This window comes from Rhinoderma darwinii, chromosome 7 (genome assembly GCF_050947455.1).
Source record: "Rhinoderma darwinii isolate aRhiDar2 chromosome 7, aRhiDar2.hap1, whole genome shotgun sequence".
NCBI lineage: Eukaryota > Metazoa > Chordata > Amphibia > Anura > Rhinodermatidae > Rhinoderma > Rhinoderma darwinii.
The window spans coordinates 35,647,869-35,673,811 of NC_134693.1; the positions used below are offsets into that span (position 1 = coordinate 35,647,869).

The 25,943-nt window shown below is 44.3% G+C and overlaps 1 protein-coding gene across 1 annotated transcript in view; it reads left to right on the forward strand.

Moving 5' to 3' along the window:
• The first annotated feature begins 472 nt into the window (after positions 1 to 472).
• Positions 473 to 25,943, forward strand: part of PTBP2 (polypyrimidine tract binding protein 2) — a 48,299-nt gene continuing 22,828 nt past the window's right edge. The window contains exons 1-2 of the mRNA XM_075833171.1: positions 473 to 582; positions 23,511 to 23,541. Of these exons, the coding sequence (XP_075689286.1) occupies positions 575 to 582; positions 23,511 to 23,541 (39 nt within the window). The 5' untranslated portion in view covers positions 473 to 574. The remainder of the gene's footprint in view (positions 583 to 23,510; positions 23,542 to 25,943) is intronic.

The following is a 25,943-nucleotide window of genomic DNA, read 5'->3' on the forward strand; positions in this document are numbered from 1 at the left end:
GTGATACAAGATGGGTAAATATTGTATTTTGAAATAAAAAAATCAAACAAAAAAAAAACATGTCTGATTAGGGCCCCCGGACATAACTATTCTTAGGGCCCCAGAAATGCCAAATCCGCCCCTAAACCCATGTACTAACACTTTCACCCTGCAGTTTTGCTTTATAATAAGCCTAACCTAAAGCATGATGGGATTTTAAAGCGCTGATCATAAAAGAAAAACCTGTAAAAATGCAATGTGTGAACAGGACTGGCAAAATAGTGCAGCCTAAATCCGCATAGGAAACGCTCTGGCTTGAATGAAAATATCGCATGTTTTTCAGACTTGAGGACGGGTGTCATCTCCGGCACGGATACATCTGTCAGGTAGATTTGTTTTTCCCTCCCCCGTCAGCCCGCCTCACAAAACACATCCCCCAAGCGCCATGTTCGGCAATTTCCGTCCAGTGTCGTCGCTCGGCTCGCCCAGCACTCGGCAGTTTCCGTCCCATCGGGCGGCGCCATTTTGTTTATGTGTGGAGTCGGCGGCTTAGGTGCAGTATAAGATCACATAAGGAGCGGTGACCAATCCGGCAATGGACGGGTAGGTTTTTCTTTTTTATTTTCGCCTGTGTTTACATGTAGGTGTGTGGAGTGAGTGTGTCTCTGGTGATAACGTCTATCGGTTACTAGTGTGTGATAAGCGGCGTAGTTACCTCAGGGCATTGTGTATCCCGTTATGGCGGGAAGGAGTAGTGCTTTTTGTTACACACTCCGGTATAGGCGGTCGGGAAGATGCTAGACATAACAGCTGGTGTCTACGGCCAGTGCTGAGGTCTGTGGGGGAAAGGTGCCAGGAAAGCACGCTGGAGGCGGAGGCAGGGGACAGGCCTCATGTGAAGGCCGCCTGTGTCCATAACCCTCGCTGTCACGGCAGAGCATCTTCTGCTGGACGTAGCCCGTGTCTCCTGCTTTGTGTCATTGTCTGGGCCTTCTCTTTACCCATCGTGTTATCCAGCGGCCACTTATTCTTATCACCGCAGCTCCCACAGGATTAGATACGCTGCCGACTTCACTGAACCGGATCTATTGTTCTCTGGGAGCAGCCGTTTCGGACGATGCTGACTAGTTACTGGCCTTTGTGATTAGGGTTACAGTTGGTCGTAGATCAGGATCCAATGTATTTTGGTCAATCCACAAATAATCTGAATGTCCCAGATTAATCGTGAATTGTGAGGTTACAGAGCATTATTATATAGGCGACCTGAGGCGTTTATGACGTGGATCTGACATATTCTGAGTCACATTGGAGGTAATGATGTAATAACAGGGCACAGTCTCCATTGTTGGGGGCCTCATTTCCTACATTGTGTTGCGTCTGATTGATCTGTCATAATAGTTGTTGAAAAGCCTTTAAAGAGATTGTGGCACCAGGCATCGCTTGGATTTCCTAGTCCCTATAATCTGGGTGGTGCCCACTGACACCCCCCTTAATCCTCATTTTTAGGGGTCACATAAGTGAGCATGCTCTGTATGGCACAGTGCGTTCCTGTCTGCTGATTCGTCAGGAGGAAGCATGTGATTCTTGTTAGATTCTCTCCAATCATACTTCGGATCCATTCACACGTTGAGGTGCGATTAGAATCTCATGTAAAAACTGTATGCGTCTTTAGCGTGATTTGGTGTGTATTTTTTTTTTTACCGGAACCGCACAAAATCGTAAAAAAAAAAAGCAAACATGCGGTTTTCGGATGTGTCTTTATGCTGCAGTTCTAACCGCCACGTGTTTATGGACCTTTGTCGTGGACTATCGCTGCGCAATGAATTAGCCTCCATGTGCTTTTGTCTCCGCTCAGCAAAACTGCGTGTTGTACTGCAAATCGCGGCAGATTTAAGATGCCGGTTTTGGGCACGTTCTGTGGATACATGTTCTTGTTTCACCTGTAGAAGCCGGCTATTCGGCTCCTTGAAACTGAAAAGCGCCAAAAATCGGCACCTCAAACGGCTTGCCTTTTAAAATCTGCCTCCATAATCCACCGGTAAAACAGACTTATTTTGGAGGCAGAATCGGCAAGTTTTGTTTTTTTCGCTACTAAAAAAAACCCTTAGGCCGAAGTCAGACGAATGTGGTATACGTTCCTGTGACGACCGTTGAAACAACGGCCGTCACGGCGGACACATGTATTTCAGTGGAGCCGTTGAAAAAATAATTTGTCCTATCTTGTTCCGTTTTCACGGATCCCTCGATCGAGACTAATCTACGGGTTCCGTGAAAACGGGAGGCACACGAGGGCTACTCGGACGTAAAAATGGTCGTTTTTCACGTCCGAGTTTCCCCACGTTCATCTGAATTCGGCCTTGCAGAGAGTTATAGCGGAGTCGCAGGTTGCCGCGTGCAGGTCACTGTTACATGATTATGAACCTTCTGCTTTCAGTTGACCATATTGTTGTTTTTTGGCGACTACCATAAAACTTCTCACTTCTTGGTTTCTTTTGCACAAAATCTCTGAGTTGTTGGGCCCCTTCACACGAGAAGGAAATGCTGCAGATTTTCAGTACGGAAAATCCGCAGCGTATTTTACTGTCCCAGCCACGTGGATGAGATTTCAGCAAATCTCATCCACATGCAGTTTAACGTTTTCCGCGTGGAAATCAATGTAGGGGTCAGTTCACCCGTTACGTAAATTCCGCAGCAAATATAGTAGCAGCAAAGGGGATGAGACCAAACAAATCTCACCCACACGCTGCCTAAATACTGAGTGGAAAAAACCGCTCAGAAATTGACCTGCGGTGCGAAATGTTATTCCGCAGCATCTCAATTGTTTTTGCGTAAACGCTGCATTTTTGTTTCAGGTTTTTCCATGTTGAATTCAATGGTAAAACCCGCAACAAATAGCAGTTGCGTTTTTGGTTTCGCAGGGATTCCGCCGCAAAAATCGCAACTCAGAAAAAAATAATCTTATACTTACCCAGGAGTCTGTGTCTTCCTCCTGGGATGATATTTCATCCCACGTGACCGCTGGAGCCAATCACAGGCTGCAGTGGCAGTCACATGGGATAAAACGTTCTCCCTAGAGGTTAGCTTGGATGATGTCACAGGGCCGACCACCTGGGATGATGTGACCGGCGCTGCAGCGTTCTCCTGGGATGCAATGTCATCCCAGGAGGCAGGCCAGCTAAGTGTTGCAGTTTTCTGCAGCAGACATTCTGGGCGAAAAATTGCACCACAGTTTGGTGCGGTTTTTCGCCTGGAATTCCCTGCGGCGCACAGGGGTGTACATGCTGCGTGCTATTACGCAGCGTATCTGCCCCATGTGAACTCAGCCTAGAAGGTTTGAAATCCGATGTGGAAAATCTGCAACAAAACTGCTACGTGTGTGGGGTACCCTTATATGACAGCCATAGGTGTGTGTGGTGGGTGGGGTACCCTTATATGACAGCCATAGGTGTGTGTGGTGGGTGGGGTACCCTTATATGACAGCCATAGGTGTGTGTGGTGGGTGGGGTACCCTTATATGACAGCCATAGGTGTGTGTGGTGGGTGGGGTACCCTTATATGACAGCCATAGGTGTGGGTGGGGTACCCTTATATGACAGCCATAGGTGTGAGTGGGGTACCCTTATATGACAGCCATAGGTGTGTGTGGTGGGTGGGGTACCCTTATATGACAGCCATAGGAGTGTGTGGTGGGTGGGGTACCCTTATATGACAGCCATAGGTGTGGGTGGGGTACCCTTATATGACAGCCATAGGTGTGAGTGGGGTACCCTTATATGACAGCGATAGGTGTGTGTGTGGTGGGTGGGGTACCCTTATATGACAGCCATAGGAGTGTGTGGTGGGTGGGGTACCCTTATATGACAGCCATAGGTGTGGGTGGGGTACCCTTATATGACAGCCATAGGTGTGGGTGGGGTACCCTTATATGACAGCCATAGGTGTGAGTGGGGTACCCTTATATGACAGCCATAGGTGTGTGTGGTGGGTGGGGTACCCTTATATGACAGCCATAGGTGTGTGTGGTTCTTCGGTACCTTGTATGCCTCCTGTTTTGCACAGAAGTTACTTTTGCGGAATCTCTATGTATCTCATAGGAAAATATTCTTAGCATGATCCATCTGGCGAGGTATTGCTTCTATGGGAGAATATCTCCCTAATAAGGTGTCCTACAAAGGAAGACGTGGCAGCGTACACCACGTCTGTGGCTCCGTATATTGTTCCTCTGTACAGGCTTTGTGCACACAGCTCTTCAGTGTGTGTGTGTGTGTGTGTATAAGGCCTCATTCAGACGAGTCTGTCTGCAAAAAACTCACTGTATTGTCCTTGTATCATCAGTTTTCCTCGTCCGTTTTTCTCTTTTGCAAATACCTTCTGATTTTGCTATGATCTTTCTGCCTTTCTTTAGAAACTGATTTGTGAAACACGGACAGCGCACGGATGTCAGCAGTGTACTGTCCATTGTCTTCACACAACCATTGACTTCAATGGGCGACGTGGTCCACAAAAATAGACTAGAATAAGACATGCAGTGAGTTTCTCGCAACGGATGTGTGAATAGCCCCATTAAATTGCATGGGTCAGTGTCCTGTCAGTTATTTCAACGGACAGCATACTGACGTGAAATACGCTAGTCTGAATTAGGCCTAAGGGTATGTTCACACGGCTTGTATACGGACGTAATTCGGGCGTTTTACGCCTTGATTTACGTCCGAAAATGCGGCTCGATGGCGTTGGCAAACATCTGCCCATTCATTAGAATGGGTCTTACGATGTTCTGTGCACACGGTCATTTTTTTTACGCCCCGCTGTCAAAAGGCGGGGCGCAAAAAATACGCCCGCGTCAAAGAAGTGCCGGTTGTAGAGACTTCTATGCTGATCTGAGTTCAGTACGGTTGTGGTCGTATTAGGGCTTTAGTCAAATGGTAACGTTACTGTTGTTGTTTTTACTTTTTGACATACAGCTGGTGTGTGTTCTGCATACAAATCGGCTGTATAGTTCGCTAAACCTTGTTCGGGTCCGGTACGCTCGACTAGCTGGTTCAGTGAAAGCGGGTCCTGCGTGTCTGACACCCAGGATCCACGTCTCATCCATCTCATCTAACTTCATAACTTAGATGTGATCAATTACAGGTGGATCCTGCATGTCAGAGACTAGCAGGACCCGCTGTCACTGGACCCGGCAGGAATGTAAAGTACTCTAGCCATGAGGTGGGATAAGGAAGAGAGAATTGTGTAAGATGTATAGCGAGTAGTGCCATTTTGTCACAATTTGAGCAGTTTTCATAGTCTCATGAAATTATGTGTTTTTCAACATAAATTTTCCCCCATTGACTTTTCGGCTGGGAATAAACAAAGTTAGAATTAGAATACCTGGCTATAGTAATTGTCTGTATGCAATTTAATGTATTCCTGCGAACTTTGAAAGTCTCACTACAAAAAGTGTAGCCCTGGACATTATTCTAACTTTGAATGCAGTAGTTAAACATTATCCATCGACCCTGTTTTTGAACCTTCTCACAATTTCTGTTAGGCTTTGTTCACATCTGCGTTGGGGTCCCGTTCTGACGTTCCGTTGGAGCTTTCCCTCAGAACGGGACCTTGAACAGACACAAACGGACACCAGAGGTTTCTGCTTCCATCACCATTGATTTCAATGGTGACAGATCTCGTGCCCACGGTCTGTTTGTCTCTGTTGTGCAGCAGACCCGTCATTTTGCCAGAAGCAGTAGCGTAGTCGACTGGATCTGTCACCATTGAAATCAATGGTGATGGAAGCGGAAACCTCCGGTTTCCGTTTGTCTGTTCAGGGTCCCGTTCTGACGGAAAGCTCCGTCGGAATGTCAGAACGGGAACGCAACGCAGATGTAAACGAAGCCTTAGCTATTGTTTACACAGTGCAGATTTTGCCTGCATTTTTGTAAGCCAAAGGCAGAATTGGAGCCAGGAGAAGAGACCTATAAGGCCTTACATTGTGTGTGTCCTCTGTTTAGGTTCCGTTTTTGGCCCAAGGGCTTGTTCACATGTAACGGAATTGTTGCAGAAAATTTCTGGAGCATTTCCGTTAAAACGAGTAGACGTTACGCTGAGAAAAAAACCACACCATTTTCTGTGTTTTTTTTTTGTTTTTTTTGCAGAAAATGGTGCAGATTTTGCCGCTTGTGTGTTTTTTTTTTTTGTTTTTTTTTAATGCTGTGAGATGGTGGCATCTTCTCTGAAAAACCGCAGCAATTCAGTCCACTTTCCACAGTAGGAATTGACATGCTGCGGTCCAAAAAATACACACTGTAGGTGAATTTCTGCTCGGAAATTTTACGCAGCGTGTGGATGAGATTTGTTAAAGAGGCTCTGTCACCACATTATAAGTGGCCTATCTTGTACATATGATCGGCGCTGTAATGTAGATTACATCAGTGTTTTTTATTTAGAAAAACTCATTTTTGACAGTTATGACCTATTTTAGCTTGATGCTAATGAGTTTCTTAATGGACAACTGGGCGTGTTTTACTATATGACTAAGTGGGTGTTGTGGAGAGAAGTGTGACGCTAACCAATCAGCGTCATGCACTTCTCCCCATTCATTTACACTGCAAATAGCGACCTAGCTATGTGCAGTCACATAAACACACTTTAACGCTACACATGTGTCATGACAATGAATATACATTACCTCCAGCCAGGATGTGATGTGTATTCAGAATCCTGACCACTTCTGTAGCGTCTCTGATTTACAGCATAGCAGGTGTAGTCTCGAGAGATTACGCTGTAAGCTGTCATTCACAGCGAGATCTCGCTGTGCTGTAAATCAGAGAAGCTACAGAAGTGGTCAGGATTGTGAATACACATCCCGTCCTGGCTGGAGGTAATGTATATTCATTGTCAGGACACTGCAGTAATGTTAGTGTGTGTATGTGGCTGCACATAGAGATATAGCTATATCGCTATGTGCTGTGTAAATGAATGGAGAGAAGTGTATGACGCTGATTGGTCACTGATTGGTCAGCGTCATACACTCCTCTGTACAACGCCCACTTGGTCATATAGTAAAACACGCCCAGTTGTTCATTAATAAACTCATTAGCATAAAGCTAATATAGGTCATAACTACATCAAAAATGATTGTTTTTCTAAATAAAAAAACACTGCTGTAATCTACATTACAGCGCCGATCACATCATGTACAATATAGGCCACTTATAATGTGGTGACAGAGCCTATTTAAATCTTGTCCACTTTGCTGCTACTGTATTTTTCGTTTGCAATTCCGGATGGAAAATACGCAGCAATTCCGTTACATGTGAATAAGCCCTAAGAAATACACGCCAACTCTGTACTGTGTGAGCAAGGACTGAGGATGCAGTCACGTGCGGCAGACTTTGTTGCAGAAATTCTCCGTGACTGAAAATAATTTCCATACATCGGAATGGGGTTGTTTCTACAGCAGGTACTTGGATTTCTGCAAGTTCCATTCAGATGGATGGAACTGATTTTCAGTCGCAGAAAGACTGCATCCTTAGGGTTAGTTCACACGGAAAATCCGCAGCAGGATACAGTAGCAGCAAAATGGATGAGATTTGAATCCACAGCATGTCAATTGTATTTGCGTACTCACTTCTTATATGTTGCGGGTTTTCCCCATTGAATTTAATGGGGAGATAAAACCTGCAACAAATGTCAGATGTGTTTTTTTTTTTTTTGTTTTTTTTATCGGCGGAAAAGCAGCGATTCTGCCGCAAAAAAACGCAACTCAGAGTAAAAGTAATCTTATACCCAAAATCTGTTTCTTCGTCCAGGCAGGACTCCTTGGATGAAACATCATCCCAGGAGGCCGGGCTGCAGGACGGCGGAGGGACACGTCACCATGGCTACGGAAGTATACATTTTTTTTCAGGTGCAATCTGTTGCCGTTTTTCGGCCTGAATTCCCTGCGGTGCACAGGGCGGATACTATTTGTTCTTTTAGCGCAGCCTTAGGCTAAATGCACACATTGCGAAATTTGATGCAGAATATCCGCATCTAAACCATAGGTAAGTCCGCAGGTAAAATCTCCACCTAATAGTGCGGTCTTTACATTTTGATGTGGAAATAGGTGCGTTTTTATTCCTTGGATTTTGGTGTGTTTTAAAAAAAAAAAAAAAAAATAGTCAATTACAATTCGCAAGCAGAAACGCAAGATAAATTGACATGCGGTGGATTTTAAAATACGCAACCCAGGTCAGTTTACGTGCGGAAAACAAATGCAATGTGTAGATGAGATTTCTTAATCTAATTTACTTTGCTGGTACTGTATTACGCTGCGGATTTGCAGTACAAAAATAAGTGCGACAAGCCGCACATAATACGCATTGTGTGCGTTTGGCCTTAATGATACAATCACGGGACTTCTGGTAAAAACTGCTGTTAGGCCTTATTCACACGGACCTATGTAATTCAATGGGGCTGGTCACATGGCCGCCGTTTCAATGGACCGTGTGAAGGGTCTGTGGGAAAATAGGACATGTCGTATTTTATTGCGCTTCATGCATCTCTCCATAGACTCTCTAGTCTTTGGGGGATGCGTGATAACGCAAGCCACAGCGTACAGCACGGATGCACCTCGGACGTGAAAAGCGGCTGTTTTTCACGTCCGAGATGCGCAACGCTTGTGTGAATCTAGCCTAAGACAATGTCAGCATTGTCTTGAGAAACCAATCGGATCCCAGCTTTCATCTCACCAGAGCGTATGTCAGAGAGAAATGATTGTGTGCTGTGGACAACACTGACTGTCGTAGAACAGTATTTATGGATGAGATCCATCGTATCTACTGCCAACCCATCAAAGTCAGCAATGCACACAAGCTATACTAGCAACATCCGGCAAACATTTTTCCTGTTGAAATTTGTTCTTATGTTTTCAAATATCTAAATAGTAAAAAAATGTAAAGCCGACTATGCACATGCTGTGGGCTAACAGTTATCTCTCCTATTAGCAAGCATTTTAATAGATCATGGAGGTTGAGTGACTGGGGGAAACAAAGGATCTGATGGGTAATATTCCAACCTTTATTCCACCTCTCTAAATGTCAGGGAACTGTCCTGAGTCCCCACAAATGAGCTTTTCGCCTGCTTTATATTAGGCGTCATGCACACGACCGTAGTCTTGCGGCTGTATTCTATCCGCAATTGCGGAACCACAATTGCTGATCATATAAAACAAATGCTAACCGATGAGCCAATACACACGACCATCGTTTCTATGGTCCGTGCATTGCCCGGGAGACCAGACGGCGAAAACAATAGGACATGTCATTATACGGTCCGCAATTGCGGTCCAGGCTCATTGAAATGAATGCCCATCTTGTGTGTGCACGGTCCGTGATTGCGGACAGCCTGCGGATGGCACTCCGCTATCCATCCATGCCTTAAGGACCGTGCAAACACCGCTACGACCGTCTGCAGGGTGCCTTACTTTGGGGCACGGTAGTCTCCTGCTCAGCATCCCCATTACCAGGAGCTGCTGGAAAAGATGCCTCCTGCTATGGCGGGCTCTGCGAGAGCGTGTTTTACATAGTTAGGCCTCATGCACACGACCGTAGTGTTTTTCAGGTCCGCAGATTCCAGGACAGTGTTCCGTGAAATGTCCTCCGCAGTTCATCCGTATGTAATCCGCAAAATGCGGATAAAAAAAAAAAGCCTAGGTAAAACAGGATGACGACAGAACTCATTCCCGGTCGTCGCCTAGCAACACATCCGCAAACTGCGGTTGACACATGGAGGTGTACTCGCATTTTCCATGGGCCCATTGACTTCTATGGGCATGTCCGCATCGAATTTGCAGGCCGTAATAAGACATGTCCTGAGTTTGTGCGGCACGGATTTGCGGACATGCGTGGACCCGTGAAAACACGGATAGTAATGAACACCCATAGAAATGAATGGGTCCGCAATTCTCCCGTGGATTTTCGGGGGAATTGCGGACGCAAAAACACGTTCGTGTGCATGGGGTCAAAGACTGAATTTGGCTCAGGATGGAGGACGATGATGGTGGTTTAGTCTGGGTTAGAATAATTATGTAAGAAAAGATTCTGCTCACGTCGGTCAGGTGTCGGCACATTGGCTCTATATATGCGCCTGTGTGTTGTGCACTGAAGCCGGTCAATGTTACTGAAAGTTTTTACAGAAATGCATAAGATATACTTCCACCCAGCTCAGAAACCGTATCAAGAGGCAACGTTACTACTTCATTTTATTTTTCCAACATATTTTTTTTTAAAACGCACATAGAAAATTCAATAGGATATGAATTTTAAGACGTATTCACGCCGCAATACCTGAGAATCTACCGTGTGAACATGGCTGTACTGTGTACCTCGATGTATTTAAATAAACAAGCCTTTAGGGTGAGAACACAGCTCGGTGGCCGAAACCGTGGCCACACAAATTTGCCTGTAGAACTTTTTGGTATTGCGAGCAAAATCGTGCGCCCATTCACCACCGTATTCAGGCGTGGTTTCGGCCGTCAGCTGCTTGCGAATTCTCCAGCGATCAGTAAAGTTTGGGACGGCTGCACTTGCTAAAACGTGTTGGACGGGTTGATAATGACCGTGTAGGGGGCACTAGTGAGCAATTGTTACAATTCGAATAACTTATTTAGGGTATGATCACACGGCCTATTTTTCATCTGTAAATGAGCCTATAGTAGACAAGTGGGAGGTATCACCAGTGATTCTCCTGAGGTGGAGCCTCCCCACAGCCTCTGACACTGTCCTATCAGCATGAAGCTGCTTCACACAGTGTGAGACATTCTAGAGGGAAGGGGGATCACTTCAAACAGCCATATATCGGGCTGTGGACCACCTAGAACAGCGGTTCTGGTGTCATCAAAGATCAGATTCTAATCTTTCATATGCCATCAAGATCGCCGTTCTAGTGATACAACCGTAGATGTCACCAGTTGAATACACGCTCAGGAATGTAAGCTGTATACTATATGATAACGCTTTATGCTGATTGGACAGCGTCATAGAGAAGACCTTATACCGCCCAGAGTGGAAAGAAAGAGTCTCCTCCTATTTGTCTATTAAAGCCACATCAGCATATTTACAAAAATGCTCATAACTTTGCAAATGGTTTTTTTTTAAAAACAAATTACACTGCAGGTTATCAGCATCAAAGCACCTATTAGATTAGTTAGGAGATAGGACTTTAATAAACTAGTGACAGATCCTCTTTAAACCACTATAATCAGGATGTTTTCATCAGGTTTCTTATTCACCTTGCCCTGAGTGACAAGCGTTTTGACATTAGATTGGAAATAATGACGAGACAAAGAGAAGCTTTTGGGAAGGTCCAATACGTTTTCTAACCACTGGATTAGGTTTCAGAACCACTTATTTTCTCTGCATAGACGCACCATTCATTATATTTACAACACCTACTTAACGGTCAGTGCTTCATTGAGGGTAACTTCACATGTGGCGAATTGTAGTTTCTTTTCTCCGTGTGGCTAATTATTTAAAACTTGTTTCCCCGTGGCTATTTGTGGTAAACCGTGCATGGTGTTGCGGAGCGGCAATTTGCTGCAAAGCATAAAAAAACAAAAACCATATCATTCACATGTAATGTTACCCATAGCAGATAATTTCCATACACTTTTTTTTTTTTTTTTTTTTTTAAATGATCCGTCTCAACCAATGCACATGTGTATGGCTGGTTTTTGATTTATTAATAAAATTGTATGTGCAAAAATACAGGTTTGATCATTGTGTCAAGTCATTCTTTTGTTTGTTGTAGATATCTTGCAGTGTTAGACCACTGGGCAGGTCAGAGGGAAATGGACCAGTGTATGTTCCCTGACTTAAAGATGCTCTGTCACCAGATTCTCAAATCCCTATCTCCTATTGCATGTGATCGGCGCTGCAATGTAGATAACAGTAAAGTTGTTTTTTTTTAGTTTTTTTTTTTAAAAACGTAAATTTTTGGCCAGGTTATGAGCTATTTTTTATATATATATATATATATATATATATATATATATATATATATATATATATATACACACACAAATGAGCTTTGAAATGGACAACTGGGCGTGTTTTTTTTCGTATATCCAACTGGCCGTCTATTTGTGTTTTTAACTGGGCGTGTTTACTTGTTTTACTAACTGGGCGTTGTGAATAGAAGTGTATGATGCTGACGAATCAGTGACCAATCGGCATCATGCACTCCTCTCCATTCATTTACACAGCACATAGTGTTCTTACTAGAACGATGTGCAGCCACATACACAAGTGTCCTGATAATGAATACACATGACCTCCAGCCTGGACGTCATGTGTATTCAGAATCCTGACACTTCTGAATCTTTTCTGTGAGATTCCAGCAAGCCACTCGTAATCTCGTGAGATTACGATGTAAACGAGATTTCGTTTCCCTTGCTGGAAATCACACAGAAAAGTTTCAGAAGTGTCAGGATTCTGAATACACATGACGTCCAGGCTGGATTTCATGTGTATTCATTATCAGGACACTTGTGTATGTGGCTGCACATCGTTCTAGTAAAAACACTATGGGCTATGTAAATGAATGGAGAGGAGTGCATGATGCTGATTGGTCACGGATTGGTCAGCATCATACACTTCTATTCACAACGCCCAGTTAGTAAAACAAGTAAACACGCCCAGTTAAAAACACAATACACGCCCAGTTGGACATACGGAAAAAACACGCCCAGTTATCCATTTCAAAGCTCATTTGCATATATATATATATATATATATATATATATATATATATGCAAATCTTATAACTTGGCCAAAAATGAACGTTTTTCAAAAAAAACAAAACGTTACTGTTATCTACATTGCAGCGCCGATCACATGCAATAGGAGATAGGGATTTGAGAATCTGGTGACAGAGCCTCTTTAAAGAGGCTGTGTCACCAGATTATAAGTGCCCTATCTCCTACATAATCTGATCGGCGCTGTAATGTAGATTTTGAAAAACGATCATGTTTCACAAAGGTATGAGCAATTTTAGATTTATGCTAATTAGTTTCATAATAGACAACTGGGCATTGTACAGAGGAGTGTATGACGCTGACCAATCGGCGTCGTACACTTTTCATTGGTCCAGCCCATTGTTCCAGCGTGATTGTGCAGTGAAAGAAGCTGGGCTGGAACAATGAGAAGTGTATGATGCTGATTGCTCACTGATTGGTCAGCCTCATACACTCCTCTGTACAACGCCCACTTGGTAAAAAGTAAAAACACGCCCAGTTGTCTATTAACCTGTTGCCGACATAGGACAAGCATTCTCGTCCTGTGTGAGAGCCGTCTCTGCGCGTGATCGAGAGCGGGACAATGGCTGTAATACACAGCCATGGCCCTCCTCTGACAGTGGAGAGAAGAGAAACATCCTCTCTCTGCCGTTCACCCTTTGAATGCCACGATGAAAGCTGGTTGTGGCGTTCAAGAAGAGGGGACTGCACTTTGATCGCGTCACAGAAAAGAACTGACGCAATCAAAGCCCATAACTTGTATGGCCAGACAGCCCAGGGTTCATTGAAGGACCCCAGGGCTGTCTGAACATATTTCCTGTTAGGGCATACTGAGTTATGTCCTAACAACTGCCTGTGTACAGTCACTACACAGGCTAATGTACTGGCATATAGATCTATGCCAGTACATTAGTTACAAAATCAAAATGAAAAATCCCTTTATGGGATTAAAAAAAAAAAAAGTCCCAAAACATGAAATAATATAGACATATTTGGTATTGCCACAACCTGTACAACAAATGTATAACATTATTTATGATCGGTGTATGGTGTAAAAAAAATTAAATAAATATTAAAACTGCAGCGGAACCGTTTTTTTTATTTTTTTCTTCTGCATTTTCGCCAAAATAAAAATGTATATAAATTAAACGATAATGTATTTGTACCAAAAAATGGTACCTACATAAAGTACAACTCGTCCTGCAAAAAACAAAGTCTCATACAACTACGTTGTACAAAAAATAAAAATGTTATGAGTGTCAGGATGCAAAGAGGGAAATATAAAAAAAATTGTTCTGTCCTCAAGGCCAAAATTGTCCGTGTCCTTAAAGGGAACCTGTCACCAGCATTTCACCTATTAAACCGACTATACCTGGTGGTAGTGGGTGAAAAATCATTTCTATATAACCTATAATTATCTTCTTAGTTGGCTCTGTAGCTTTAGTATTTAGCTTTTTAGTGTTCCCGCACCATATGCTAATGAGCAGAAAAGAGTCAGATCTTCATTTGAAAAGTCAGATCTTCATTTGAAAAGAGTCAAATCTTCATTCCTCAAGTCTTTCCGAGTTTACCCCGCCTCCTTACTTTTGATTGACAGCTCCTCGCCTTCCCCCAGCACACAACATCCTGCGCTTGTGCATTGATGTCCTCCTCTGGTGTGTGCGCACAAAGGCACACTGGATTATTACGATAAAAGGCGCGAAACGTTTGCAGAGCGTTATTTACAGTCGGAGGAGGAGTTTAGGAGAGGGGATAACAGCAATGAACTTTTTATAGCAGCAGCTAGTGAGAGAGAAGTAAAGTTCAATAGGTGAAATGCTGGTGACAGGTTCCCTTTAAGGTGTTAAAGTCATTAGCATAAATCTAAAATTGCTCATAACTTTGTGAAAAATGATCATTTTTCAAAATAAAAACCACTGCTGTTCTCTACATTACAGCGCCAATCACATTATGTAGGAGACAGGGCACTTATAATCTGGTGGCAGAGCCTCTTAGCCCCATGGAGGATGCATATTATCTTTGTCCAGGGCCTCTCTCGCCCTATTGTTTCCCAGTATCTATAGTAAAATGAAAGGCAGCAGCTTTATCTCTGCACAGTGTAATCCTGGCGTTTGGATATGATATCTCCTTTTAACACATTATTTGTATAATCTTATGGTTTACTCTCAGTAAAAAAGATATAGTAAAAGGGAAGCTTTGTTTTCAGGACCGTGTGGTGATGGAAGTTTCAGCCATATGGAACTGGTCCTTTGTATCCTGGCATTGATCCAGAGAGAGCAGTCAGCACATTACATAGCTCTGTCTGATGATGGAAAGGAGGAGGAGGGGGTCTGCTTATTGTGACCAGTGCACCCGCCTTAATAAATGCAGCACGATGGAGATAATTGTGCCTTGTGGTGAAAAGACAGACAAAACAATGGCCTTGGTAAGATTAGGCCTCTGAATTCGCTGTAATAACCGCTATACATTACATGGGGGTGAATGTTTTTTTTTTTTAGTTCGACTTGGACACATGAATATACGTACTACTATACACACACCCACCGTATTTCATTACATACAATGGGGTTATTGGCAGGGCATATATAGAGTTCTTTGTTCTCACTCCTCATCCCTGGATATAAACAGTGCTATTCTTGTACCAGGCTTGACCTATCCTGGTACAAGGAGCCAGGTCGCTAATACACCTTGAAATTTGCTCAAACCCCCCCCCCCCCTTTTTAATTTTTTTTTATTCTCTTCAAATTTGTATTTTTTTCTCCTATGGAGCGGCCACTAGAGAAAAAATAAGCAAAAATGATGTGTGGTGTATCTGGCACAGTTCACACAGATTTTTCAACACGGAAACTGCGTCGGAACCAGCGCGAAGAATGGGTGAAGTTGCCCCTATTGATTTCAATGGGAGACAGAGGTGTTGTCTGTTTTTTTTCACATCATGCTTTTGGCCGCTCATGGGGGGGTGGCATGTTCTCTTTTGCGGCAGTTTCAGCCTCTGATCTCTCTTTGAAATCAGTGGAAGGCAGAAAAAGCATGATTACAGTATTGGACAGTCTTTTTGTGGAGAGGCAGGGACTCCTATAATCATACATAACTATGATGCGAGGAACTCTGGCTCGCGGAATTATTTGGTCTGGGAAATGCGGCCGACATACGTAATAGTCACCTACTAATGTACTGTCTGTAGCTAAAATGCCTCTGTAAGGCTGGATTCACACGAGCATGTTCGGTCCGTAATTGACGGAACATATTTCGGTCGCAAGTCCCGGCCGAACAAACTGCAGGGAGCCGGGCTCCTAGCATCATAGTTATGATGCTAGGAGCCCGGCTCACTGCAGTGTGTTCGGTCTGGGACTTGCAGCCGAAATACGTTCCATCCTTTATGGACCGAACATGCTCGTGTGAATCCAGCCTAAGGCTTCGTTCGCATCTGCGTTCAGGTTTTCCGTTCTGCTTAGTCATATGAGTAGAACCATAATAATCCGGAGCCGCCAGATCAGTTGCGTGACGAGAACTAAAGATGGTATTACACGGCCCACGTCAGGCATTGATCCGCGTTCGTTTGCTCCTTTCACAAGGAGCTATGTATGGGGACGAGCGCTCGTTACTCTGATCGCTGTTCCCCATACATTTCTATTCTGTTTACAAAGGGAGATCTGCTGCCGACAACGATAAAAGTTTCTGCATTTAAAACTATACAATCAACCGGCGTTTTCTCATTCATCGACTGATCGTTGCCCTGGTTACACTGGGCAATTATCGGGAACGAGTGTTCTGTGAACGCTCATTTGTCCGATAATTGGCCAGTGTAAAAGGGCCGTAAGGGTGCCTGACGGACCCATTGACTTTAAAGAGGGTTTCCCGTAATCATTATTTATCACCTATCCACGGGATCCGTGCAAAATATCTGATCGGTGGGGGTCTGACCACTGGGACTCCCACTGATCACAAGAACGGGCTTACTTTGCTGTTCCTGGGAGCCCCATAGGAAAGGAGCATGCTCGGCCACTGCTCCATTCACTTCTATGGGGATACCGAGCACTATCTTCAGCTGCAGCTGTTTTAACAGAAATAGTTGGACTTTGGTAAGGGTGTATTTACACGAGTCATTTTTTCTTTGTCATGGTTTTGCAGCGGTTACAAAAATCGCGGCAAAAACTGTGACAACTCTGCGTAAATACAACCTAAGGCCGGATTTACACGAGCTCATGCGTTTTGCGCACGCAAAAAACGTGGCGTTTTGCACACGCAAAAAACGTGGCGTTTTGCGTGCGCAAAAGCCACTTAACAGCTCCGTGTGTCAGCCCCGTATGATGCGTGGCTGCATGCTTTTCACGCAGCCGCCATCATTATGACACTCTGTATGTTTGTAAACAGAAAAGCTTGTGGTTCTTTTCTGTTTGCAATCATAGTGTTACTGCTGTTGCGCGAATCACGTGCGTCCCACGAAATATAGAACATGTCGTGAGTTTTACGCAGCGGACTCACGCTGCGCAAAAATCACTGACAGTCTGCACAACCCCATAGACTAGCATAGGTCCGTGCGACGTGCGTGAAAAGCACGCGCGTTGCACGGACGTATTACACGTTCGTGTAAATCCGCCCTAAGGTTGGGTTCACTTTTTTTTTTTTGTTGTGTTTTTAGCATGTTGTTTTGGGAGATAAACTCCATGTCTCTTTATGGAAGTTCATCAACCAAAACAAAAAATGCACAGTGTGAACCAAGTATAGGGCATACAGCAATCAGCCTTAAAGAGGCTCTGTCACCAGATTTTGCAACCCCTATCTGCTATTGCAGCAGATAGGCGCTGCAATGTAGATTACAGTAACGTTTTTATTTTTAAAAAACGAGCATTTTTGGCCAAGTTATGACCATTTTTGTAGTTATGCAAATGTGGCTTGCAAAAGTACAAGTGGGTGTGTTTAAAAGTACAAGTCCAAGTGGGTGTGTATTATGTGCGTACATCGGGGCGTTTTTAATACTTGTACTAGCTGGGCGCTGTGAAGAGAAGTAACATCCTCTTCTCTTCAGAACGCCCAGCTTGTGACAGTGCAGACCTGTGACGTCACTCACAGGTCCTGCATCGTGACGGCCACATCGGCACCAGAGGCTACAGTTGATTCTGCAGCAGCATCAGCGTTTGCAGGTAAGATCGACTTACCTGCAAACGCTGATGCTGCTGCAGAATCAGCTGTAGCCTCTGGTGCCGATGTGGCCGTCACGATGCAGGACCTGTGAGTGACGTCACAGGTCTGCACTGTCACAAGCTGGGCGTTCTGAAGAGAAGAGGATGTTACTTCTCATCAGAGCGCCCAGCTAGTGAAAGTATTAAAAACGCCCCGATGTACGCACATAATACACACCCACTTGGACTTTTACTTTTAAACACACCCACTTGGACTTTTGCAAGCCTCATTTGCATAACTACAAAAATGGTCATAACTTGGCCAAAAATGCTCGTTTTTTTAAAATAAAAACGTTACTGTAATCTACATTGCAGCGCCTATCTGCTGCAATAGCAGATAGGGGTTGCAAAATCTGGTGACAGAGCCTCTTTAACAATACAACTACTGACAGGTGAAGTGAAAAATGTATTATCTCCTGTAAAGGGATGGGATTCATTAAGTAGGCAGTGACCAGTCAGTTGTTGAAATTGATGTGCTGGAAAAATGGGCAGTGTAAGGGCTCTTTTACACGGGAAGATCCCTGCCGGTAATAAGTGCCGATCTTCAATAGTGACATGTCGATCGGAGCTCATGAATCTGATCGACTTTGACAAGGGCCAATTTGTGATGTCTAGACGACTGGGTCAGAGCATCTCAAAATTGGCAGGTCTTGTGGAGTGTTCCCGGTATGCAGTGGTTGGTGCGTACTAAAAGTGGTCCAAGGAAGGACAACCAGTGAACCGGCGACGGGGTCGGCGCTGAACGCCAGCCAGTCTGGTCCAATCCTCCAGAAGATCTATTGCAGCACAAATCGCTGAAAAAGTTAATGCTGGCTATGATAGAAAGGTATCAAAACGCACAGTGCATCACCGCTTGCAGCAGACAGCTGACCCCTGTCCATTATCGAAAGTGATTACAATGGGCACATGAGCATCAAAACTGGGCCATGAAGCAGTGGAAGAAGGTGGCCTGGTCTGACAAATCACATGTTTTGGTTTTAAAAAATTTTCCCCCTCATGTATATGCATCATGTGTGCGTTGCTTATCTAAGGAAGAGTTGTATGGGACGAAGGCAAGCCAGTGCACTGCTATAGGCAATGTTAATCTTGTGCGTCGGGAAGTCTACTAATGTCCATGGGGCTCCATTAGCCCGACAGGCCTTTTTGTTTTTAATGTAATGGCGTGGTAGACTACGCTATCCCAACCTGGGGGCCCCGCTAGAGAAGTATACTGTGCGGTAGGGCTGGGCGATTTTTGCCCAAAAATAAAATCCTAGATTTTTTTTCAACACTTTGGGAGATTTTCGATTTGAATCTCGATCTTATTTTTTTTTTTTTCCAGTTTATTTAACAGTAATACTAAGAGATAATTTAATAAACTATTTTCGTCATATAAATAACTTTTCAACATATATTCCTATTATAATTGTACGTAACTTCACAACTTTTGACCTCTACAAATACTTTATCAGAAATACAGTTGGAGTAATGTCTATCTAACTGATTATAACTTCTGTGTTCCCTGGCAGGGAACAGGTTAACAGAATCTATATTATCTTATATCTAATGATACACTGTGTGCACTAACCTCCCTCTCCGGCCTTCACCACCTCAGCCGTTCTCCGACATTGCAGGCGAGAGCAGTGTAAAGTGCAGCAGGGCCAGGCAGATAGCGCCGAGCGGGCACTCTGGGGCGATATTACATTAGTGTCTGAAGTGTGGGCAGGACCCTGTGTAGTACCGGCCCCACCATGGGGTGTTAAATGAAATTAAAGGGGTTGTGTCACAAAACACATGTATCCCCTATCCACAATATAAGGGATACATGTGTGATTGCTGGGGGTCTGACCGCTGGGACCCCCAGCGATAAGGACGGGGGACCCAAGGTCCTCCGAAGTGCTTCATGAGAAGCATGGGACTTCCGGGGTCTGTGTTCAGCTTGTGTCCGGAAGCTCCATAGAAATGAATGGAGCGCCGGTCACGCATGCGCACAAGCGCGACTGGCGCTACATTCATTTTTATGAAGCTTCTGGAATCAGACCCCGGAAGTGCCATGCTTCTCATGGAGCACTTTGGGGAACTTTCGGTGCCCCATTCTCCTTATCGCTGGGGGTCTCATCGGTCGTACCCCCAGCTATCACACATGTTTAAAAAAAAAAAAAGGATTGATGGATGTAGGTGTGATCTGCAAGGAGGGTTGGTGGTGGTGCTGCGATCTGCAGCCGGGTGCTATCACTCTATACTAGGAGTTCCTGCTTCCCCGCGGAACTGCTGTTCTGTACTGTATCATTTTGTTCAGTACACAACAGCAGTTCTGTGGGGAAGCAGGGACAGAACGAGGTGGACCAGGCAGGTGGCGGGTGGAGCTTCCTCCTGCAGCACGGCGCCACTAAAAAAAACGCTAGTTGAATTCAATGGGGATCTAAAACAAGCAACAAACAGTCCGTTAAATGTATGTAGTAATGGCTAAAAGAAAAACCAAACAATTTCTGATGTATTTTCCTAAAAAAAATTGGCTCGGTTTTAGAGATGCAGCTTCTATATGTAAAGTGAATGCTTAGGCTCTCTCTATTCACATGACAGGGTCCGAGTGTCGGTCCGTTTTTCTCGGCCATTTTGCATCCGTTCCATTTTCGTCCCAGGTTGTTTCCGTTTTTAACGGCCGATTTTGACACGTTTTGCGTCTGTTTTTTTCCCTGTCCGTTTTATTTTTAAAATGAATGAATTTCATTTGTAAATTTTTTGCCAGGCACTTCCCTCTGTAGAAAATGCCACACGCTGCCCCCTGTAGGTAGTGCCACACAACACCCTTTTACATAACACCCCCCCCCCAAAGATGGCACCCCCTACCTTCCTGTAGATAGCGCCACTGTAGGGGACCGTTCCAGTAGAAGTCTGACTTCAATGTCCATATACGGAGAGTGAAGTCAGGGACTTCTGGAGCGTAAACACCGGCCACAGTGCCAGGGATTCCGCTTCAGAAGTCCCTCTGTCCATATATGGACAGTGAAGTCAGGGCCTTCTCCTGGAGCGGAAAAACACCAGAGTAGGGGACCGTGCCAAGAGAAGTCCCTGACGCTGTCCATATATAGACAGTGAAGTTGGGGACTTCAGGAGCGGAATCCCCGGCCACAGCTTCGGCAACGCTGTGGCCGGGGATTGGGGATTCTGCTCCTACAGGGAGCTAAAAAATACCCTCCTCCTCCTCACATGCACTTCGCACTGTGAGAAGGAGAAGAGAGCGAACGAGCGGCAGAAAGCTCGGCCGTCACTCTGATCACATCCGAGTGACAACCGTGCTTTACACGGCCCCATAGACTTCTATGGTAGCCGGGAGAGCTGCTGAAAATAGGGCATGCTCCATTTTTTGACGGCCCGGTTTACCAGTCTGTCAAAAAATCGGCCGTGTGAATAGCCCCATTTGGGGTCTGTTGTTCCTACTGCGGCCGTTCAAAAAACGTCCGTCGCACGGCCGGGAATCCCGGTCATGTGACTAAGGCTTTAGAAGGTGCATCTCTAAAAATAAGCAACATCGGTAATAATAATATATTTGTAATGTTGTTTGCCAATAATACATTTATTTTAAAAAAAAAAAGTGCCCTCAAAAGGTTTACGTAGCCATTAAGGGAGGACATATCTAAATAATGTGTGTAAAGGGTTGTACAGGATTCAGAAAACATGGCTGCTTAGTTCCCAAAGCAGTCCCATCCCTGTCCACAGGTTGTGTGGTATTGCAGCTTAGACCCATTCACTTCAATGGAGGTGAGCTGCAGTACCAGACCAACCTATGGACATGTGTGGCGCTGTTTCTGGAAGAAAGCATCCATGTTTTTCTAATCATTTTAGATGTTTTGCACTTTCACAAAATATTATGCACAAACGACCTCTGTGTCGTCTTTGTTCATAGAATCCTCTACTGTCTTTTCTAAGAAGTTTCCGATCATTACAAGTAGACGCTCTAGAGATGATCAGACTCTAATTAGTCAAAAAAAAGTGTGTATGTATATATATATATATATATATATATATATATATATATATATATATATATATATATATATATATAGCATTGGGATTACATAATGTTAATTTCATTATTTCTGATTGCTGCTGATAGGAAAACTTTTTAGGCAAAAGCAGCCAAACTCATAAGGCTACATGCACATGTTGCGTATTTTTCCGCAGAAGATACGCACCAAAACCGCAGGAAGTTAGCAGGTAAAAACCGCATCAGATCACACGTTTGCATTTTTCGGTGTGGTTTTTACATTTTGATGCGTACATCGGGGCGTTTTCATGCTGCAGGTTTTGGTGCGATTTTCCTCTGCACTAGGCAGATAGAATTCGCAAGCGGAAACGCAAGATAAACTGACATGCTGCGGATCCTAAAATCCGCACAGCAGGTCAATTTACGTGTGGGAAAATACTGCAGTGTGTACATGCGATTTCCTGGAATCTCATAGTCTATGCTGGTACTGTATTACGCTGCATTTATTTTCCGCACCCTAATACGTGTGGCAAAACCGCATGTAGTACGCATCGTGTGCATTGACCATAATGAAGTGTATCGTCTTCTGTACCTCCATGTGCAGTGTTTCACCTGTCACCATTAGGGCTTATTCAGATGAACGTATAATACGTCCGTGCTATGCGAGTGATTTTCACGCGCGTTGCACGGACCTATGTTAGTCAATGGGGGCGTTCAGACTGGCCGTGATTTTCACGCAGCGTATGTCCGCTGCGTAAAACTCACGACATGTCCTATATTTGGCCGTTTTTCGCGGGTCACGCACACATGTGCCGCGCGTTACAGTAGTCAAAACTGAATGAAAACTGAAAAGCACCACGTGCTTTTCTGTTTACAAACATAAAAACAGAGTGTCATAATGATGGCGGCTGCGCGAAAATTACGCAGCCGCGCATCATATGCTGCTGACACACGGAGCTTTTGCAGAGCATTTGCGCGCGCAAAAAGCACACACGTGTCAATCCGGCCTTAGACTGACTTGGCAATTTAATTGATGTCTGACCTTGTGCTGCGGTAACTTTGCTTTATAGGCATTTGTGGGTCACTGGACGTGATCATGTTTGAGTAGTCTCTGCTTCTGGCTGGTAAAAGACCACTAATCTTCACTAGTTTCTTCAGTTGTCATAATGTAGAAGCTCCCAGTCGTTCGTTGGATGCAGAAAGACACAGTATTATATTAGACACAGTGTTGTGTACCCACCGGTTCACAGTGATTTACTTGCTGTTTAATGGGCAGAACTTTCTGCCAACACAGGGCTCTGAATTGCACATACTGGCTGCAATGTAACTTCTATCAGGTCATTTTGCCAAACAGAGATTTGGTTTGTGATCCCGGCTTCTATTAATCAGGGAGTTTAATGCATTCTTTTCCTGCTGTTTTACTTCCTTGGCTCCTGTACAGGTTTGTATTCCTTTCAGATTTGATCAGTCATTGTGTGTATGGTCTACTTTAAACCTTGTTGAGCTTTTATAATAGAGGTTTATTGTTTTGGGTGTAGACGTCTTCTTCTGTTAGTGACAGTAATGTTAATATTGTTGCGTAAAGTTAAACAATAATTTTTTCTCTCCTTTTTCTTTTCTTTTACAGCATTGTTACTGATGTTGCAGTGGGCGTTAAGGTAAACATGATTTTTATTTGCTCTCGTGAATCTCCTGACTTAGGGCCTGTTCACATCACCGTTCACTTCCGTTCCGGGGTTCCGTCGGAGGGTTCTGTCGGGTGAACCCCGCAACGGATAGTGAAACTGACAGCACAGCTTCCGTTTCAGTCACCATTGATCTCAATGGTGACGGAAACATCGCTAATGCTTTCCGTTCGTCACCATTCCGGCTGGTTTCCGGTTTTCCGACGGAATTAATAGCGTAGTCGACTGCGTTATTGATTCCGTTGGAAAACCGGAAACCAGCCGGAATGGTGACGAACGGAAAGCATTAGCGATGTTTCCGTCACCATTGAGATCAATGGTGACTGAAACGGAAGCTGTGCTGTCAGTTTCACTTTCCGTTGCGGGGTTCTCCCGGCGGAAACCTCGGACGGAACCCCGGAACGGAAATGAACGGTGATGTGAACAGGCCCTTACCCATATTGTGTTCCATTCCCCCAGAATATATGCAGAGATCCAGGCATAAAACATTATTTGGGTCTAAGTTTAGAAGTTTAGGATTCAAATGGGTTTTTCTGGTTGCCAAATTAAAAATCCGCAGTGGCAATAATTTTAGTAGCCAATAAACATTTTTGGGCGCTTTTGCGGCCATTTTAGTCATTATCTGGCGCCCTAATTTCTCTTTTAGAAGCATCACTTTTAGAGAATAATTTATGCATGCTTTTAGTTATATACTTACTGAGCCATGAGCACAGGAACACTGGGCGGCCTGCAGTATATTTCAGCCACTCAGCGCTACTTTTTGCTTGCATTAACTTTTAAAGGGAATGTGTTGCTAGCAAAACATGTTTTTTTTTTTTTTAGTTAAACAGTTAGTGTGTAGGTGATTAAACATTGTTCAATTTTTTTTTATTTTTTCACGAGTCAGGAAATATTATAAATTAGATTCTAATTTATAATATTTCCCAGCGCTGGTCACTAGATGGAGCTATTCCCAAAATTGCAGCATTGCATGTGGTAAAGCAACCACATTGCTTTTTGCTGCAAAATTGGGATAAAATAACTCGCTCTAGTGAGCGCTGAGAATCCCCCCCCTCCTTTATCCTGGCTAGTGCCGGGAGAAACGAGGGTATTGAACTGTCTAACCTCCTACACTGTGTGTCGCCATTTTTTGAGCTAACACACAGTGTAGTAGGTTTACATACAGTAGTAAACACGAACATACATAGAAATCTCTTACCTGCTCCTGCCGCCGCGGCTCCCTCCGGCCCGTCCGCTCCGTCTGCTGCCGCTGCTTCATGTGCACAAGTCCGGAAGCCGCGACCGGAAGTAGTAATCTTACTGTCCGGGCGCGACTTCCGGCCCACAAGAAAATCGCGCCGGACGGCGCGTATTTCAAATTGGTCTGTGTGGGAGCGGCGCATGCGCCGTTCCCACACAGACGGCGTACACAGAAGTGGATGGGACGGGGCCCGTTCGCAGTCCCTATGGGACTGTGGCTGCCGTATTCCATGTCTGTATGTGTCGTTAATCGGCACATACAGAAATGGAAAAAAAAATGGCAGCCCCCATAGGGAAGAAAAAGTGTAAAAATAGAAAAAAGTAACACACAAACACACAAATAAATAAAAACGTTTTTAATAAAACACTAACATAAAACTGACATGAAAAAAAAAATTTTGGCGACACTGTTCTTTTAAGTTGCCACTTGGAGCTGTGATATGTCAGTTACCTGATATTTTTCTTCTCGTTGGAAGTTTATTTACTTATAGTATCTATATCTATCCTTGTTGTCATTGAAATAAGCTGCACTATCTGGTAAACTGGTGTTAGATTTGTGTTTATATACAGCAACCAATCTGAGTAAGTGTATCTGCAGTGTAAAGCATTGGGGATGGGCAGAGCAGCATGTTGAGAATCCACACCCCTACAAAGAACTTTTTACAGCATTCTTAAAGAGGCTCTGTCACCAGATTTTGCAACCCCTATCTGCTATTGCAGCAGATCGGCGCTGCAATGTAGATTACAGTAACGTTTTTATTTTTAAAAAACGAGTATTTTTGGCCAAGTTATGACCATTTTTGTATTTATGCAAATGAGGCTTGCAAAAGTCCAAGTGGGCGTGTATTATGTGCGTACATCGGGGCGTTTTTACTACTTTTACTAGCTGGGCGTTCTGACGAGAAGTATCATCCACTTCTCTTCAGAACACCCAGCTTCTGGCAGTGCAGACACACAGAGTGTTCTCGAGAGATCACGCTGTGACGTCACTCACTTCCTGCCCCAGGTCCTGCATCGTGTCGGCCACATCGGCACCAGAGGCTACAGTTGATTCTACAGCAGCATCAGCGTTTGCAGGTAAGTAGCTACATCGACTTACCTGCAAACGCCGATGCTGCTGCAGAATCAACTGTAGC